The sequence below is a fragment of the Salvelinus alpinus genome, chromosome 3 (assembly GCF_045679555.1).
Source record: "Salvelinus alpinus chromosome 3, SLU_Salpinus.1, whole genome shotgun sequence".
Classification (NCBI taxonomy): Eukaryota; Metazoa; Chordata; class Actinopteri; order Salmoniformes; family Salmonidae; genus Salvelinus; species Salvelinus alpinus.
The window spans coordinates 51,955,262-51,972,398 of NC_092088.1; the positions used below are offsets into that span (position 1 = coordinate 51,955,262).

Here is a 17,137-nt window from a genome sequence, read left to right on the forward strand (position 1 = left end):
TGGTGCAACGTGGCGTTGGTGGATGGAGCGAGACATGATGTCCCAGATGTGCTCAATTGGATTCAGGTCTGGGGAACGGGCGGGCCAGTCCATAGCATCAATGCCTTCCTCTTGCAGGAACTGCTGACACACTCCAGCCACATGAGGTCTAGCATTGTCTTGCATTAGGAGGAACCCAGGGCCAACCGCACCAGCATATGGTCTCACAAGGGGTCTGAGGATCTCATCTCGGTACCTAATGGCAGTCAGGCTACCTCTGGCGAGCACATGGAGGGCTGTGCGGCCCCCAAAGAAATGCCACCCCACACCATGACTGAAACCACCGCCAAACCGGTCATGCTGGAGGATGTTGCAGGCAGCAGAACGTTCTCCATGGCGTCTCCGGACTCTGTCACGTCTGTCACATGTGCTCAGTGTGAACCTGCTTTCATCTGTGAAGAGCACAGGGCGCCAGTGGCGAATTTGCCAATCTTGGTGTTCTCTGGCAAATGCCAAACGTCCTGCACGGTGTTGGGCTGTAAGCACAACCCCCACCTGTGGACGTCGGGCCCTCATACCACCCTCATGGAGTCTGTTTCTGACCTTTTGAGCAGACACATTCACATTTGTGGCCTGCTGGAGGTCATTTTGCAGGGCTCTGGCAGTGCTCCTCCTGCTCCTCCTTGCACAAAGGCGGAGGTAGCGGTCCTGCTGCTGGGTTGTTTCCCTCCTACGGCCTCCTCCACGTCTCCTGATGTACTGGCCTGTCTCCTGGTAGCGCCTCCATGCTCTGGACACTACGCTGACAGACACAGCAAACCTTCTTGCCACAGCTCGCATTGATGTGCCATCCTGGATGAGCTGCACTACCTGAGCCACTTGTGTGGGTTGTAGACTCCGTCTCATGCTACCACTAGAGTGAAAGCACAGCCAGCATTCAAAAGTGACCAAAACATCAGCCAGGAAGCATAGGAACTGAGAAGTGGTCTGTGGTCACCACCTGCAGAACCACTCCTTTATTGGGGGTGTCTTGCTAATTGCCTATAATTTCCACCTGTTGTCTATTCCATTTGCACAACAGCATGTGAAATTTATTGTCAATCAGTGTTGCTTCCTAAGTGGACAGTTTGATTTCACAGAAGTGTGATTGACTTGGAGTTACATTGTGTTGTTTAAGTGTTCCCTTTATTTTTTTGAGCAGTGTATATATTCACCTTTATTTAACCAGGTAGGCTAGTTAAGAATAAGTTCTCATTTGCAACTGCGACCTGGCCAAGATAAAGCAAAGCAGTTAGACACATACAACAACACAGAGTTACACATGGAATAAACAGAGTTACACATGGAATAAACAAACATACATGCATGCACCACTACTGTATGTGTGTGATTTGGGGTCCATCTCTTCCACAGAGAAGCAGGTCCATTTCTCTAGTGGGCCTGTCCATGGTCAATTTTCCTCTGTTTACCAGCTCAGGTCAATGCTATGGTGACCCACTTTACCAATGACGAGGAGATGGTTTAAGGCAGCCTCAAGGCAGCCTCAAGAACAGCACAGACATTGAAAGGGATAAGGTGTGGGTCAACTTTTAGCTACTGTCACGCCCTGAACATAGAGAAAAAACAGCTTACTATGTTGGTTGGGGCGTGATGGTGATTTGGGTGGGTTATCTAGGTGTATTTGTATGTCTATGGTGGCCTGATATGGTTCCCAATCAGAGGCAGCTGTTTATCGTTGTCTCTGATTGGGGATCATATTTAGGCAGCCATTTCCCTTTTGTGTTTGTGGGTCTTGTCTATGTTTAGTTGCCTGTCTGCACTATTTGTATAGCTTCATGGTTCATTCGTTGAGTTTGTTGTTTTTGTTCAGTGTTTCATTCATTAAAATATAATGTACCCATACCACACTGCGCCTTGGTCTCTCTCATACGACGATCGTGACAGCTACTTGTATTGAGAGTTAGGGCTATGGCAGTCATAAAATGTTGTCCGCAGGCTATTGTCATGCAAAATACTGCCAGTCTCACGGTAATTGACCGTATATTACATATTACTGTGTAGCCCACTGTTCGGACGCTACAGACATAAGTTGGCAGATCGGCTGTCTCATGACGCTTGTTGGGGCGTTGTGTGGGTCATAGAGCAAATCGTGTTCGGGAGAGTATCATCTTTACATAAATGGGTCATAACAGTTTTGTAGGCCAAACCATTCGGATGATACAGATGATTTTGTTAGAAGACCGATTTTTGGGATGTCTCATGGTCTGACAAAAACATCTCTAGTTTTAACCTTTCACCTGCATATGCTGATGCAGTAGATTGAGACTCATCCAATGCAAAAAAAACATATCCCTAGTTAAAATTGAAGGATTTGTATGGTGATGTTAATATTATGCTAATTTGATTTCCGCGGGGGCGCAGACATCGACTCTAGGGCCGCAATGAAAAAGTAGCTAGCTATGTTAGCTAACTAGTGAAACGTTTTTCACACTGCGTAATGAATGCCTTTTTGATGACAGTTGATGGTTGCTATGGGAACTGCATTGTGGCGGAAAACCTGATGTGCGGGAAATCCTTCGAAGTTTGGACAACGCTGTGATTTATTGCTACTGTTGCAATATTCGTCTCATTCTCTATGTTTGCACCATTGTTGCAAATGTGAAATTGCACAATAAAGTATTAACCATGCAGCTGTGCACAGCCGCACAATCCTCCACGCTGGCCATGTTCTATTCAAACTATTGTTCTCTATTCTATTATGCCCTGGCTGGCCTGTTCCATCATTGATCTTAGTCTCATCTGTTGGACTCAGGGATTAGTGGCCACATGACTAGTCAGCCTTCACGGTCGCTGGAGCGTGTTTCATTATTCAGGCTCTCCCGGTTTGGAGCAGGGCAGGGGCATTCATTCGAAGCAATTTTATTTAGTTTCAACAACCGGCTTCGAATTATATAAAATCACGTAAACTTTCTTTCAATTATTTGCATGGTCGAGGCTCTTTCTATTAGCGCGTAGCCTATCTCTCGATTGGGTCCAGAAAGGAGCGCGTAATCCACTTCAACCATGGCGCAGGGCATAACCGGAGAGAAGTATTGGGAGGATAGAGTAGCCTTCGAAACAGAAGGAGCAGGTCAAGAAGTTGTAGAATATGGTGATGTTTTGGAGCTTAATCGATTTGACGGACTACCCTACTCCTCTCGATATTACACATTACTGAAGGAAAGGATGGATCTGCCAGTTTGGAAAGCCAAGTGTGATTTCATGGACAAGCTGGCCAACAGGCAGTTTATTATTGTCTCTGGCACTGCAAGAACTGGCAGAAGCTCTCAGGTGAGTTGATTACTCTCCCCTCTGATAATAACTAGGTTTTATCTCACAAAAATATGTGTGTAATGCAGTTACTATTGACTGCATCCCAAAAATCTTTCCTTTCTCCCAAAGGGTGCACTTGTTCGATTACCATAATGAATTTGAAAGAAAAGGACTGGTATAAGAAATAGGCCTATGGTGGAATCTCCCTCTAGCCCACGCCCATACTAATTCAATATTTTTACATTAGTGGGGAGTACTGAACCAGTGCACACTTCAGGAGAAAAGATATGTTCAAACTGGTAAGTGAAATGAGGCGTTTGGGGTTTAACACTCTAATTATGACTGAAGGACGTGATTAGAAAGGATAATCTGTTGTGGCAGTATGTTTCATGTTCTTATCTTTCCCTCCTGTGGCATGCTCAGATTCCCCAGTGGTGTGCAGAGTTCTGCCTGTCTGTCCAGTACCAGAATGGCATGGTGGTGTGCACCCAGGTCCACAGGCAACATACAGTGGATCTGGCCCTGCGTGTAGCTGATGAGATGGACGTCAACATCGGCCATGAAGTGGGCTACAGCATCCCCCTAGAGACATGCTGCTCTGGTGACACTGTTCTCAGGTCTGTAAACACTATTACACACATACCAATTCACAAACACACACACACTCTTTTTCTCATACACACTCACACACTTACATCACCCCCCCGCATCACCCCCCACCTTCTTGGTGGCTGCCTTTTCTTTTTAAAAAGAACTGAACAAAAGAGTTGAGGAGCCTCTTTTCATGGGGCTCCCCTGCAGCTGCCCAGCTCTCACTCTGACCATATGCCACGCTCCCGCGTCTCTCACTGCCATAAGTCAGCCGGGGAACAAAGACCCAAGACAAGCTAAGAAAACAGGCAGCCAGGGAGACCTAATGAATCCACTGACTAGACTAATAACTACACACTTAGAGAAAAAGGTGCTATCTAGAACCTTAAAGTGTTCTTCGACCGTCCCCATAGGAGAACCCTTTAAAGAACCCTTTTTGGTTCCAGATAGAATGATTTTGGTTACAGGTAGAGAATCCTTTTGGGTTCCATGTAGAACCCTTTCCACAAGGGTTCTACATGGAATCCAAAAGGGTTCTACCTGGAACCAAAAAGGGTCCTACCTAGATCCAAAAAGAGTTATTCTATAGGGACAGCCAAAGAAACCTTTTTCTAAGAGTAATGGTTTACCTTTACATTTCTATCGAGCAATCTGTAACACTTCAGCGATACAGATTGAATAGAGCCCTAAATTACACAAAGTAGCCAAGCACAGCAGCTTCATTAAGGACCCTTCCAGGAGGACGGCTATTCATCTCCTAATACGTCATGTTGTCTTACACCTTTGGCTTTAATTTGCTATTAGAGCACTAGAATTGATTGATTTTATGTTTTTGTAAATAGATCATCAAGTGTATGTACTTGATAAATCACTTTAGTAGAACATTATCAACACATATGCTACTTCCACAAAATGTTACCCTACGCCTGTTTGCGGCCATATCTGTTTATGTTTTCTTCTTCCCCACCCCAGGTACTGCACTGATGACATGCTGCTCAGAGAGATGATGTCAGACCCCATGCTGGAGCACTACGGTGTCATCGTCATCGACCAAGCCCACGAGAGGACGGTCAGTACAGATGTTCTACTGGGCCTTCTCAAAGACATCACCCTGCAGAGGCCCGAGCTCCGCGTGGTGCTCCTCACAGCTACACACCCAGGACCCAAACTACTGGGCCACTACAGGAATGTCCCACTGATCCAGCTGGAGGGGGTATGTTCAGCGGAGGTGGTGTATACTGGTACCAGCCACAAGGACTACTTCTGCTCTGCCCTGCGTCTGGTTCTGGAGATACACCACTCCCAAGAGGAAGGGGATATAGTCGTGTTTTTGGCCACAACTCAAGTAAGATCTTCTTAAAATGTCATATCCTAGTCTACAGTCTGGGAACGTGGAAGAAGCCATACCATGGCAACTACTTCGACAACAGCATTACTCAACCTTCTCTTGTGTTTTATTAGGAGATAGATCTTGCCCGTGATATCCTCCTTCGCGAGGAGGCCAATATACCCCCACATCTAGGGGAACTTCTCCCTATCTCGGTGCACCCTGGGCTGGGTGGAACTCTGCCCATGCCGGGTGAAGAGGAAGGCCGGTGCAGAAGAGTATTCCTCACCTCCAGTCCAAATGAAGACCTCTTTTGGGCTGTGCACATGCTGAACTTTGTCATTGATGCCGGTGTCCAGAAAAGAAATGTCAGTAACTTATTGCTGAATAGTTATTTTAAGCAAAACTTTGTACCCCTTTTTGGTAACAAGATTGTAATAAATGGTAATTAGTGGTGTTTTTTTTATGAATGTCTGTCTTTCCTCGTGTTCTAGGTTTATAACCCTAGGATCAGGGCGAACTCAGTCGCCATTCAACCTATCAGTCGGATCCAAGCAGAAAGCCGCAAACAGCTTGTAGGACCAACAGGTATGACAAAGATTGAAATCAGTAACAAAGTCCAGGTATTGAAGTCACACAGCTTGGAGGGTCATGTGTTCTTGCTAACCTGAGCGCATCATTTCCCGCAGGGAAGAGTTTTTGTCTGTACCCAGAGGACACACCCCTGCCCAGTGAGACACGCCCCCACATCCTTGAGTCTGACATCACATCCACAGTGCTCTTCCTGAAGAGGATGGACATCGGCGGTCTGGGCCGCTGTGACTTTATCGACAGGCCAGGTACGGCAAGACGGGCTGAACAAGTACAGGCTCTTTCTTCAACATTACTTTTTTTTATTGTATCTACAGTACATATGTGACAGGGCAGCTAAATGTATACATACTGAGTGGAGTGATACATCAGCTAAATTACATTCTTAATGCATAAGGTAATAATGTTGTTTTGTATTTATGTTTTTGAGCTCCATGCATCCTGTAGAGGAGACACATTTTGGGTTGAGCTCAGTTATTTCGTTTGGCCCGTGTGTCCAGTACAAACAGGCCTGTTGTGTGGTATTGTGTTCTATTGGAGGTCGGTGAGGCATGCGTTAGCTGAGCTGACAAGCCCTGTTCTACGGCCAATGTTTGGAGAGCTGGCCTAGTGATGCAGCAGCAGCCATAGAGGTCTAACACTCATTAACGATAAGAGTTTAGTCATGCTCTCTCTGTGTGTGTGTGTGTGTGTGTGTAAGCCCTGCCAAGCACTACAGCGTAATGATCATGTGCAGCTGGGCAATGTGGGCATTTCACTATAAGCCCCATGATTGAATGACATTGATTGAAAGTGTGTGTTGATGGGTGTGATGTTGTCATTATTATTATGTTGCTGATGTTGTGATGTTTCTCAGGATTAGACTATCACCATAATGATCATAACGGGACAGTACATTTGAGATGTTTATTGCCCTGTATACTGTAGCTTTTTTCTTGTTGAAAACATTGTTACATCCAAAACCCTCAGTGTAAAGCAAAGCCTCTCAGAACATTTATTTTGCATAGTGATGCACAGCTGATATTAGGATATTGAGGACTTAAATTACAATCAGTTTAGCCTGCTTGCTGGTTGTACCTTGAATTGAAAATAATCTGTTTTACAAGGTTGTAATCACATAGTTTACAGGTGACAAGTCAGATACTTCACAATTCTGTCACGCACAGTTCGATTCATTTCCATGGCGGTGTTATTTCCACCAGATCCTGAGGGTCTGATGCAGGCCTTGGAGGAACTGGACTATCTAGCAGCCCTGGATGACGATGGGAACCTCTCGGAGATCGGCATCATCATGTCTGAGTTCCCCCTGGAGCCCCAGATGGCCAAGACACTACTGGCCTCCTGCGAGTTTGACTGTGTCAACGAGGTGGTCACCATAGCCGCCATGCTGACAGGTGTGTGGGACTTCAACTTATGCTCTGTGGTCTGTATACCACATTAAAGGTTTGTGTTGACACACACCACCACCATGCTGTGGTCATGCTTGCACACTTGCAGACCTCATACAAATTGAAGTCACGTCAATCCTCACATATACTTCATAATGTACAATATTAGTGTGCTAACCCCTTCTCTCACGCTGCCCCTCTTAGCACCAAGCTGCTTCCTGGTCCCCTCAAGGGAGTTGAGGCTAGAGGCCTCTCAGTGTCACCTGAAGTTCCAGCACCCAGAGGGAGACCACTTCACCCTCATCAACATCTACAAGGCTTTCAAACAGAACCAGCATGAGCCTTGTGAGTTCACATAGGCATGCCTGTAGCCACAGTGCATACAACCAGCTTTTAAAAAAAGGATAACATTGGCCATTGACCCTAAAACCCTCATTTACTCTCTCTGGTTTGGCGTTTTCCAGTTGTCAGTGTGGAGAAGTGGTGTCAGGACTACTTCCTGAGTCTGTCTGCCCTGCAGACGGCTGATGCTATCCGCTCTGAGCTGACTGACATCCTGAGGAGGATAGAGCTGCCTGTCTCCATGCCTTCCTTTGGCTCCAAGGGAAACACTCTCAACATTAAGAGAGCGCTGCTAGCTGGCTTCTTCATGCAGGTACAGTAATATGGCTTTGCTTCTACCATTAACTATCTATTGATAACTGTTACTACTAAGAAATTTGAAAGATACAATCTACCTTTTACTTACTCGTATCACTAGCAAGAGCAGTGTGCGGGTTTCTCTTTTCTTTGAAGTTATCACATTGTTCCCATGCACCTGCAAAAAGATATCTCAGATGTGCGAGTTCCTTTTGAAGTGAAACTTTAAGTTATTATAAAAGACATACTGTTATGACTTTCAGGTGGCAAGGGATGTGGATTCATCAGGGAATTACTTCATGTTGACACACAAGCACGTGGCCCAGATCCACCCTTTCTCTGCCTACGGCACCAAGACACCCAAACTGGGCCTGCCGGAGTGGGTCCTCTTCCATCAGTACTCCTTCTCAGAGGACAACTGCATCCGCACCGTGTCCCACATATCACCAGAGGAGTAAGTGGATTAGAGGAGGAGGATGTTCTTTGTTCAAAAAGGGCTTTGTTGATGTGGAGTAACCATTTGCAAAAGATACACAGCAACAAAATCATCCAAACATAAAAAATATCTAAATAAGTATATCAAAGATAATTAAATCAAATTAAAATATATGAATAGGTTAGAACTGTGTCTAGCTTGTAACCTCCAATAGATAACTACAAACATTTACTTCAGGGAGAGACAAGAGTTCCCACACATTGCTTTCCTTTTTGCACCAGGCTCTTCGCCATGGCACATTAGTCAGATTGTAACGGGCGGGGGTTTTCTTAATCCTGCCCTCCAGTATCAGCTGGTTAAAAGGGGATTAGGAAGAGCACAGCTACAGAGAGGGTGCTGGTTTAAGGGGGACTGTTAATGACAGAGAAGGCTCGGCAGCCTTCACATGCCGTGTTACAGTTACACTCTGAAATGTTTTTTTTTTTTTTTTTTTTTAATCGCTCAAATTTTTACCACATGGTGCTCCTGGCAACTGTTAGACTGATGTTACAGTAAGTGCTCTTTCCAACAAAGAGATTGGGTGTGATTCATAGGAAATCCTTGATTGCTGAATTTTGGTCAATTGCAGTGAACATCATTGGGAAATTCTCGTTCTTTGGTCTATGATAATCTAACTAATTTCAATTTCCTCTCACTGTAATTCAAATTAATTTCAGGTTGCTCTCCATAATTGCAGTTGACCCAATGTTCCCGTGCTATGTTAAATTCAAGTGCAAATGAATAAGACAATACTTACTGTGAAATCAGAACCAGATGAATGAAAATGCAAATATATCAGAGAATATTGGGTTGACTCGCCCAATGTCCAACTCCATGTTCACCAATGATTCCCTCCCTGTACCCAGGTTCATTCAGATGGCTCCACAGTACTTCTTCTTCAACCTGCCTCCCAGCGAGAGCAAGGACATCCTCCAGAACATCTTAGACAATGGAGCTGAACACTACAAAGCGAAGAAGATTCAAAAGAGCCCCAGCCTAGAGAGCATTCCAGAAGTCACCGCCAGTTGTGTCATACAATGATTGTGAAGGCTTTGGTTGAGAATGTCTTAGAGGCAGAAACTCCCTACTCATTCCCCGGTACTGTATTATATGATCATTTTCACCAGTGTTACCTTTCAGTCATCTCATCACCAGTGTTACCTTTCAGTCATCTCATCACCAGTGTTACCTTTCAGTCATCTCATCACCAGTATTACATTTGAGTCATTGAAACTTAGAATAATGTTAATGTCAGGCTATCTAATTAATATAATTCAATTAGTTAATTACTGGAATTGAATTATGGGAAGAAAAGTGACACTATCTGTCCAGATTGCCAATGTGTTAGTTTTAGCAATATTTATATAGGCATCCTTTCTAGTCAATGTATATTTAATTTATAGAGCCCTACGTATGTACAGGGATGTATGTTGTTTCTTGGAACTTGCCGTTTAAGAATAAACACACCACTAAAAATGCATGTTTGAAGAGTACTTAGCCTAAATGCAAATCTAGGGCTCTGTTCAATCCGTATTGCGAAAGTTCAGTATTCCAGCGTGATTTAAATGTAAAGGCAATGTTCCCGCGCTAGAGGAGAATGCATTCAAGGTAAATGCTGCAGATGTCAGCTCAAACGGAAATGGCCTTTACATTTCTATCGCGATATCTGTAACGCTTCAAATATGTATATTTAGTCAGTCCAAAAGCCAAAACATACAGCTTAGACACTTAACCCCCACGGGCGTATTCTTTACACTTTGCCCTTACCCTCCACTGCTCAGTTGGACCATTTCTCTTACCTTCCTGTTAAATGACTCTAGGCTGTCATAGTGCATAAAATGTGTGTCCCAGACGGATTAGCACAGAGGAGCAGAAACAGAGTAGCACAGGGACATCATTTGGGTTTGTTGCTCCATCTGCTGTGAAGAGAGAAGGGATAGGTGGGGTGGGGGTGACCCAATTCAGGGACAGTGCATTACAGTATTGTAGCTACATGAGGAATTACAGCACCATGTGACCTCTTTAGTCCTGCATACATACTCACAGGCTCATGCCAAGATCCAGGGCATTTTATATAGACAGAAATAAGTTTAACTTCTTGGCACCAAGGTTGGTGTTGTGTAGTAGTGTTCATACACTGTCGTTACCAACGTGAACCAAGACAAGGTGATTAGAAATATATACTAACCTTTATTTCATGTCAAGGCAAACATGCAGGCACACACATTCAAACATAAATACAGCAACCAGTACAAAATATCCTTTGAATGGATAGTTTGCATTCAACATTGCCTGCAGGCTATTGCACATTTTCATTTTGAAATGTAACATTAACTTCATTTCAGCTTCCGCAACTTGCCTCATTCCTTACCCTGGTTCTTCACAGCATAGTTACTATAATTCAGGTTTATAAAACCAAATCCCGTTGAGATACGGGTACTCCAAAGTTTAAGTTCGTGTATCCCTCATTTAGTTAGGGATAACAAAGAAAAATGTATATCTGTAATTTAATTTCCAAAACGATGTCAGTTGAAAAGGTGAAGTGCAGGAATTGTAAAACAAAATCTACCAAAAGGCAAAATTGTGGATTGCTCAATCTGGTAGTAAGGCACAGCTGGTGATAATTTCACATTGCAGGTGTAAAGAGCATTGAACACCTTGATAAGGGTCTGTTATTTCAGTTGTCATCATGACCCTGCCCCAGAGGTCCCCACTTCCTGTCTGTGGGGTCAGCTGTTGCAGGAGGTCGAGGAAGAGCTCAACACGTCTGAGGAGTGGAGCAGTCTTCAGCATGAAGTAGCTTAGAGTACCTTATTTCTATTGTAAAAAACATAGGTATTGTTTTAAATTTAAAGCTATGCTTAAAGGGATAGTGAGAGATTTAATAAATTAAGCCATTTTCTACTTACCCAGAGTCAGATGAACTCATAGATACCATTTTTATGTCTCTGTGTGCAGTTTGAATTAAGTTGCTAACTAACATTAACACAACGACTGGAAGAATGCTAGCTGTACCTGTAGATTTCCAGTCATTGCTCTAATCCTAGTTAGCAATGGCTCACGAAACTACCTTCAAAACTGCATGCAGAGACATACAAATGTTGTATTTATAAGGCGTACAGCAGTCTCAATGTCAACAGTGAAGAGGAAACTCCGGGATGCTAGCTTTCTAGGCAGAGTTCAACTGCCCATCTTAATCTTTTATTTCTATTGGCCAGTCTGAGATATGGCTTTTTCTTTGCAACTCTGCCTAGAAGGCCAGCATCCCGGAGTCGCATCTTCACTGTTGACGTTGAGACTGGTGTTTTGCGGGTACTATTTAATGAAGCTGCCAAGCGTCTGTTTCTCAAACTAGACACTCTGATGTACTTGTCCTCTTGCTCAGTTGTGCACCGGGGCCTCCCACTCTTTCTATTCTGACTAGAGCCAGTTTGTGTTGTTCTGTGAAGGGAGTAGTAGACAGTGTTGTACCAGATCTTCAGTTTCTTGGCAATTTCTCGCATGGAATAGCCTTCATTTCTCAGAACAAAAATAGACTGATGAGTTTCAGAAGAAAGGTATTTGTTTCTGGCCATTTTGAGCCTGTAATCGAACCCACAAATGCTGATGCTCCAGATACTCAACTAGTCTAAAGAAGGCCACTTTTATTGCTTCTTTAATAAGAACAACAGTTTTCAGCTGTGCTAACATCATTGCAAAAGGGTTTTCTAATGATCAATTAGCCTTTTAAAATGATAAACTTGAATTAGCTAACACAACGTGCCATTGGAACACAGGAGTGATGGTTGCTGATAATAGGCCTCTGTACGCCTATGTAGATATTCCATTCAAAAATCAGCCTTTTCCAGCTACAATAATGATTTACAACATTAACAATGTACTTCTGATCAATTTGATGTTATTTTAATGGACAAAAAAATGGCTTTTATATCAAAAACATGAACATTTCTATGTGACCCCAAACTCTTGAACGGCAGTGTATATACAGTACAAAATCCATGTGTACGTGTGTATAGAGTGTATGCTATCGTGTGTGTGTATATGCATCTAATTTTACTGCTTGCATGAGTTACTTGCTGTGGAATAGAATTCCATGTAGTCATGGAAGCTAATTTCTGCAGCATTAGTAAAGATGTGATCAGTACATGTTAATGATTTATTTCCTGTGCTGTTTGTAACTACCCTGGTAAATTGCTGATAACCTGAACCAGGTTGCAGGCACTGGTTACAGTTTGAAGCTTTCTCTTGAGTGGGCAGCTTGATGAAAGCCAGTCAATATTTAAAAATCACCCACAAAAAATATACCTCTCCCGTCACATACATTATCAAGCATTTCAATATCTTATCCAGATACTGACTGTTAGCACTTGGTGGTCTATGGCAGCTTCCCACCAGAATTGGCTTAAGGTGAGGCAGATGAACCTGTAGCCATATTACTTCAAAAGTATTTGACATGAGATCCTCCCGTATCTTTACAGGAATGTGGTTCTGAATATAAAAACAGAAACACCTCCACCATTGGCATTTCTATCTTTTCTGTAAATGTTATAACCTTGTATTGCTACCACTGTATCGTCAAAGGTATTGTCTAAGTGAGTTTCAGAGAGTCAGAATATGAATGTCATCTGTTACTAGCAACTTATTGATTTCTTGAACCTTGTTTCTTAAGCTTCATATATTAAACGTGGGCTATTTTGAGCACTTTTCTTCTGGGATGCTTACTTGCTTCCCAGTAAAGCAATGAAAGCATAGCAGCAGTAGATGTGCTCATGTTCATTATGTTAGTGCAGGGTGAGCTCCTACCTCCTAGGGTACACCGGCTTAGTGCGAACCGTATAATCTGGTTCATAGGCACATGCTTACTGATCCTACAGCTATTGTATGCAGTGGAGGCATTCAGGGCAGTTAAAGGGACATAAGTTAGATTACTTATATTGTGTCTACTGACGCCCCTGGTGTAATGTACAATTGCTGAAGCATTATAACAACTCTGCGTCACAATGGGAGGGATTAGCTGAGCTGGGCTTGAGTCATTGATAAGTCAGTGTCTCAACGCAGCCTTATAGCGCTGTGAAAGGATCCAGGATCCCAAAAGATTTGGGTGGATCCCATTCTCCTTATAAAACGTGTTTTGTTTCCAAAAGGTATCGAAACTGTCAACAGAAGTTACACCCATTGAGTTGCAATAGTCACGTCGCCGGTTGTGAAGAGAAAGAAACCTGCTAAAGTGTTCAATGCTGCGATTCAGAGATGGCAGAGGGCCAGATATGATGGGTCTTTGTTCGTGTTTAGCAGAGAGTCAATCAGCTCTTTTAAATCCAGTTTGAACTGTTCAGAGCTGCCCTTCATAATGTCATTAAAACCCACATGGACTACGATAGAATCAATGTACATGTCCTGGCGTAGTACATTCGAGAGCAGCTTAGTAATGTCATTTACTCGAGCTCCGGGATAAGAATTTTTTTTTGCACCAGGAATGGTTACATCTCTAACCATGGAGCTGCTCAGAATCATGGCTGGCGAGAAGGACGAGGAAATCCACCCACTCCCACGCTTTGGAGAACCCTTTATGAACGGACGAGAGGCAGGATAACTTGAGCCTGTTGCTGCCGGCGCCTGTAGCAGGCCTCCGACAAATGGAGAAGCCCCGCTCGTTCCAGAGCAGGGACGGAAGGTTGACGACTTCGAACTTGTAGTAGTAGGCAGACACAGGCACCCCCCAGCAACGAAGGTGCAGGAAGATCAGGCTCCAGGACAGAGAAACTGTTGTTTGTATCCTCTCCGGGCCTCTCGTTGGGAGTGTAGACTGCTTTGCGTGAGGTCGCTGTCTTCGGCTTCCACGGCTCGTGACAAATGGTATCCATGAGTAGAAAAAGGGCTTAATAGCCAAACTCTAGCACTATGCCTTATTTCCTTGATTATGGTATATGGATGCCAAGATTATACCCTAACCCAGGGGTTTCCAAACCTTTTTGACCCACGACACCATTTTGAAATCTGAAAATAGTGTGGAGTGCAATTGAGATAGGTGTGCTTGATGCATGTTGCGTCGGAGCTTCTCAAAGTCAGGGGGTGTGGTCGACAGTGCGCACCTCATCTCTACCGTCACATGCAACCTGGCTCGATATTTGGTTTTAATGCAGACGAGAGCACTGAACCCAGCTTCACATACACTATATATACACACAAAATTATGTAGACACCTCTTCAAATTAGTGGAGGAGTAACAATGGCTCAGCCACAAAGTGGTAGGCCACACAATCTCACAGAACGGGACCGCCGAGTGCTGAAGCACGTAGCGCGTAAAAATTGTCTGTCCTTGGATGCAACACTCACTACCGAGTTCCAAACTGCCTCTCGAAGCAACATCATCAGCACAAGAACTGTTCGTCAGTTGAGCAGCTGCACACAAGCCTAAGATCACCATACACAATGCCAAGCTTCAACTGGAGTGGTGTAAAGCTCGCCACCATTGGACTCTGGAGCAGTGGAAACACGTTCTCTGGAGTGATGAATCACGCTTCACCATCTGGCAGTCCGATGGACGAATCTAGGTTTGGCAGATGCAAGGAGAACGCTACTTGCCCGAATGTATAGTGCCAACTAAAGCTTGGTGGAGGAGGAATAATAGTCTGGGGCTGTTTTTCATGGTTCGGGCTAGGCCCCTTAGTGCCACTGAAGGGAAATCTTAACGCTTCAGCATACAATGACATTCTAGGCGATTCTGTGCTTCCAACTTTGTGGCAACAGTTTGGGGAAGAAACCTTTCCTCTTTCAGCATGACAATGCCCCTGTGCACAAAGCGAGGTACATACAGAAATGGTTGGTTGAGATCAGTGTGGAAGAACTTGACTGGCCAGCACATAGCCCTGACCTCAACCCCATCGAACACCGTTGGGATTAGACATAATCGCCCAACATCAAATCAAAAATTTTATTTGTCACATGCGCCGAATACAACAGGTGTGGAGCTTACAGTAAAATGCTTACTTACGAGCACCTAATCAACAGTGCAGTTTCAAAAATACAGACAAGAAGAAGAGATAAAAGTAACAAGTAATTCAAAAGCAGCTGTAGAAAATAATATATACAGGGGGTGCTGGTACAGAGTCAATCTGCGAGAGGCAATGCAAATAGTCTGAGTAGCCATTTGACTAGATGTCCAGGAGTCCTATGGCTTGGGGGTAGAAGCTGTTTAGAAGCCTCTTGGACCTAGACATAGCGCTCCGGTACCGCTTGCCGTGTGGTAGCAGAGAGAACAGTCTATGACTAGGGTGGCTGGAGTCTGACAATTTTTAGGGCCTTCCTCTGACACCGCCTGCTATAGAGGTCCTGGATGGCAGGAAGCTTGGCCAAAGTGATGTACTGGGCCGTTCACACAACCCTCTGTAGTGCCTTACGATCGTTGGCCGAGCAGTTGCCATACCAGGCAGTGATGCAACCAGTCAGGATGCTCTCGAAGGTGCAGCTGTAGAACCTTTTGAGGATCTGAGGGCCCATGCAAAATCTTTTCAGTCTCCTGAGGGGGCAAAGGTTTTGTCGTGCTCGCTTCACGACTGTCATGGTGTGCTTGGACCATGTTAGTTTGTTGGTGATGTGGATACCTAGGAACTTGAAGCTCTCAACCTGCTCCACTGCAGCCCCATCAATGAGAATGGAGGCATGCTCGGTCCTCTGTTTCCTGTAGTCCACAATCATCTCCTTTGTCTTGATCACGTTGAGGGAGAGGTTGTGGTCCTGGCACCACACGGCCAGTTCTCTGACCCTATAGGCTGTCTTGTCGTTGATCAGGCCTACCACTGTTGTGTCATCGTCAAATTTAATAATGGTGTTGGAGTCGTGCCTGGCCATGCAGTCATGACTGAACAGGGAGTACAGGAGGGGACTGAGCACGCACCCCTGAGAGGCCCATGTGTTGAGGATCAGCGTGGCGGATGTGTTGTTACCTACCCTTACCACCTGGGGGCGGCCCGTCAGGAAGTCCAGGATCCAGTTGCAGAGGGAGGTGTTTAGTCCTAGGGTATTCAGCTTATTGATGAGCTTTGAGGGCACTATGGTGTTGAACGCTGATCTGTACTCAATGAATAACCTTCTCACACAGGTGTTCCTTTCATCCAGGTGGGAAAGGGCAGTGTGGAGTGCAATAGAGACTGCATCATCTGTGGATCTGTTGGGGCGGTATGCAAATTGGAATGGGTCTAGGGTTTCTGGGATGATGGTGTTGATGTGAGCCATGACCAGCCTTTCAAAGCACTTCATGGCTGAAGATGTGAGTGCTACAGGTCAGTAGTCATTTAGGCAGGTTACCTTAGCGTTCTTGGGCACAGGCACTATGGTGGTCTGCTTAAAACATGTTGGTATTACAGACTCGGACAGGGAGAGGTTGAAAATGTCAGTGAAGACACTTGCTAGTTGGTCAGCGCATGCTCGCAGTACACGTCCTGGTAATCCGTCTGGCCCTGCGGCCTTGTGTATGTTGACCTGTCTAAAGGTCTTACTCACATCGGCTGCGGAGAGAGTGATCACACAGTCTTCCGGTTCAGCTGGTGCTCTCATGCATGTTTCAGTGTTATTTGCCTCGAAGCGAGCATAGAGGTGGTTTAGCTCGTCCGTTAGGCTTGTGTCACTGGGCAGCTCTCGGCTGTGCTTCCCTTTGTAGTCTAATGGTTTGCAGGCCCTGCCACATCCAACGAGCGTCAGAGCCGGTGTAGCACGACTCGATATTAGTTATGTATTGATGCTTTGCCTGTTTTATGGTTCGTCGGAGGGCATAGTGAGATTTCTTATAAGCTTCCGGGTTAGAGTCCCGCTCCTTGAAAGCAGCAGCTCTAGCCT

The 17,137-nt window shown here is 44.7% G+C and overlaps 1 protein-coding gene across 2 annotated transcripts; it reads left to right on the forward strand.

Annotated features, from left to right (window-relative positions):
* Window positions 1-2,778: 2,778 nt before the first annotated feature.
* dhx32b (DEAH (Asp-Glu-Ala-His) box polypeptide 32b) lies at window positions 2,779-9,780 on the forward strand. Of its 2 annotated transcripts, XM_071393238.1 has the most exons (12): window positions 3,247-3,309; window positions 3,539-3,590; window positions 3,715-3,908; window positions 4,855-5,227; window positions 5,344-5,577; window positions 5,704-5,797; window positions 5,899-6,048; window positions 7,003-7,194; window positions 7,393-7,533; window positions 7,653-7,843; window positions 8,091-8,281; window positions 9,169-9,780. In XM_071393238.1, exons 2-12 carry the CDS (start codon window positions 3,579-3,581, stop codon window positions 9,341-9,343), a joined length of 1,947 nt encoding a protein of 648 aa, XP_071249339.1. In that variant the 5' UTR covers window positions 3,247-3,309; window positions 3,539-3,578; the 3' UTR covers window positions 9,344-9,780. The 2 variants fall into 2 exon arrangements, with proteins under 2 accessions (XP_071249338.1, XP_071249339.1); XM_071393237.1 differs by lacking the exon at window positions 3,539-3,590 and having other exon boundaries at window positions 2,779-3,309.
* The last annotated feature ends 7,357 nt before the right edge of the window (window positions 9,781-17,137 follow it).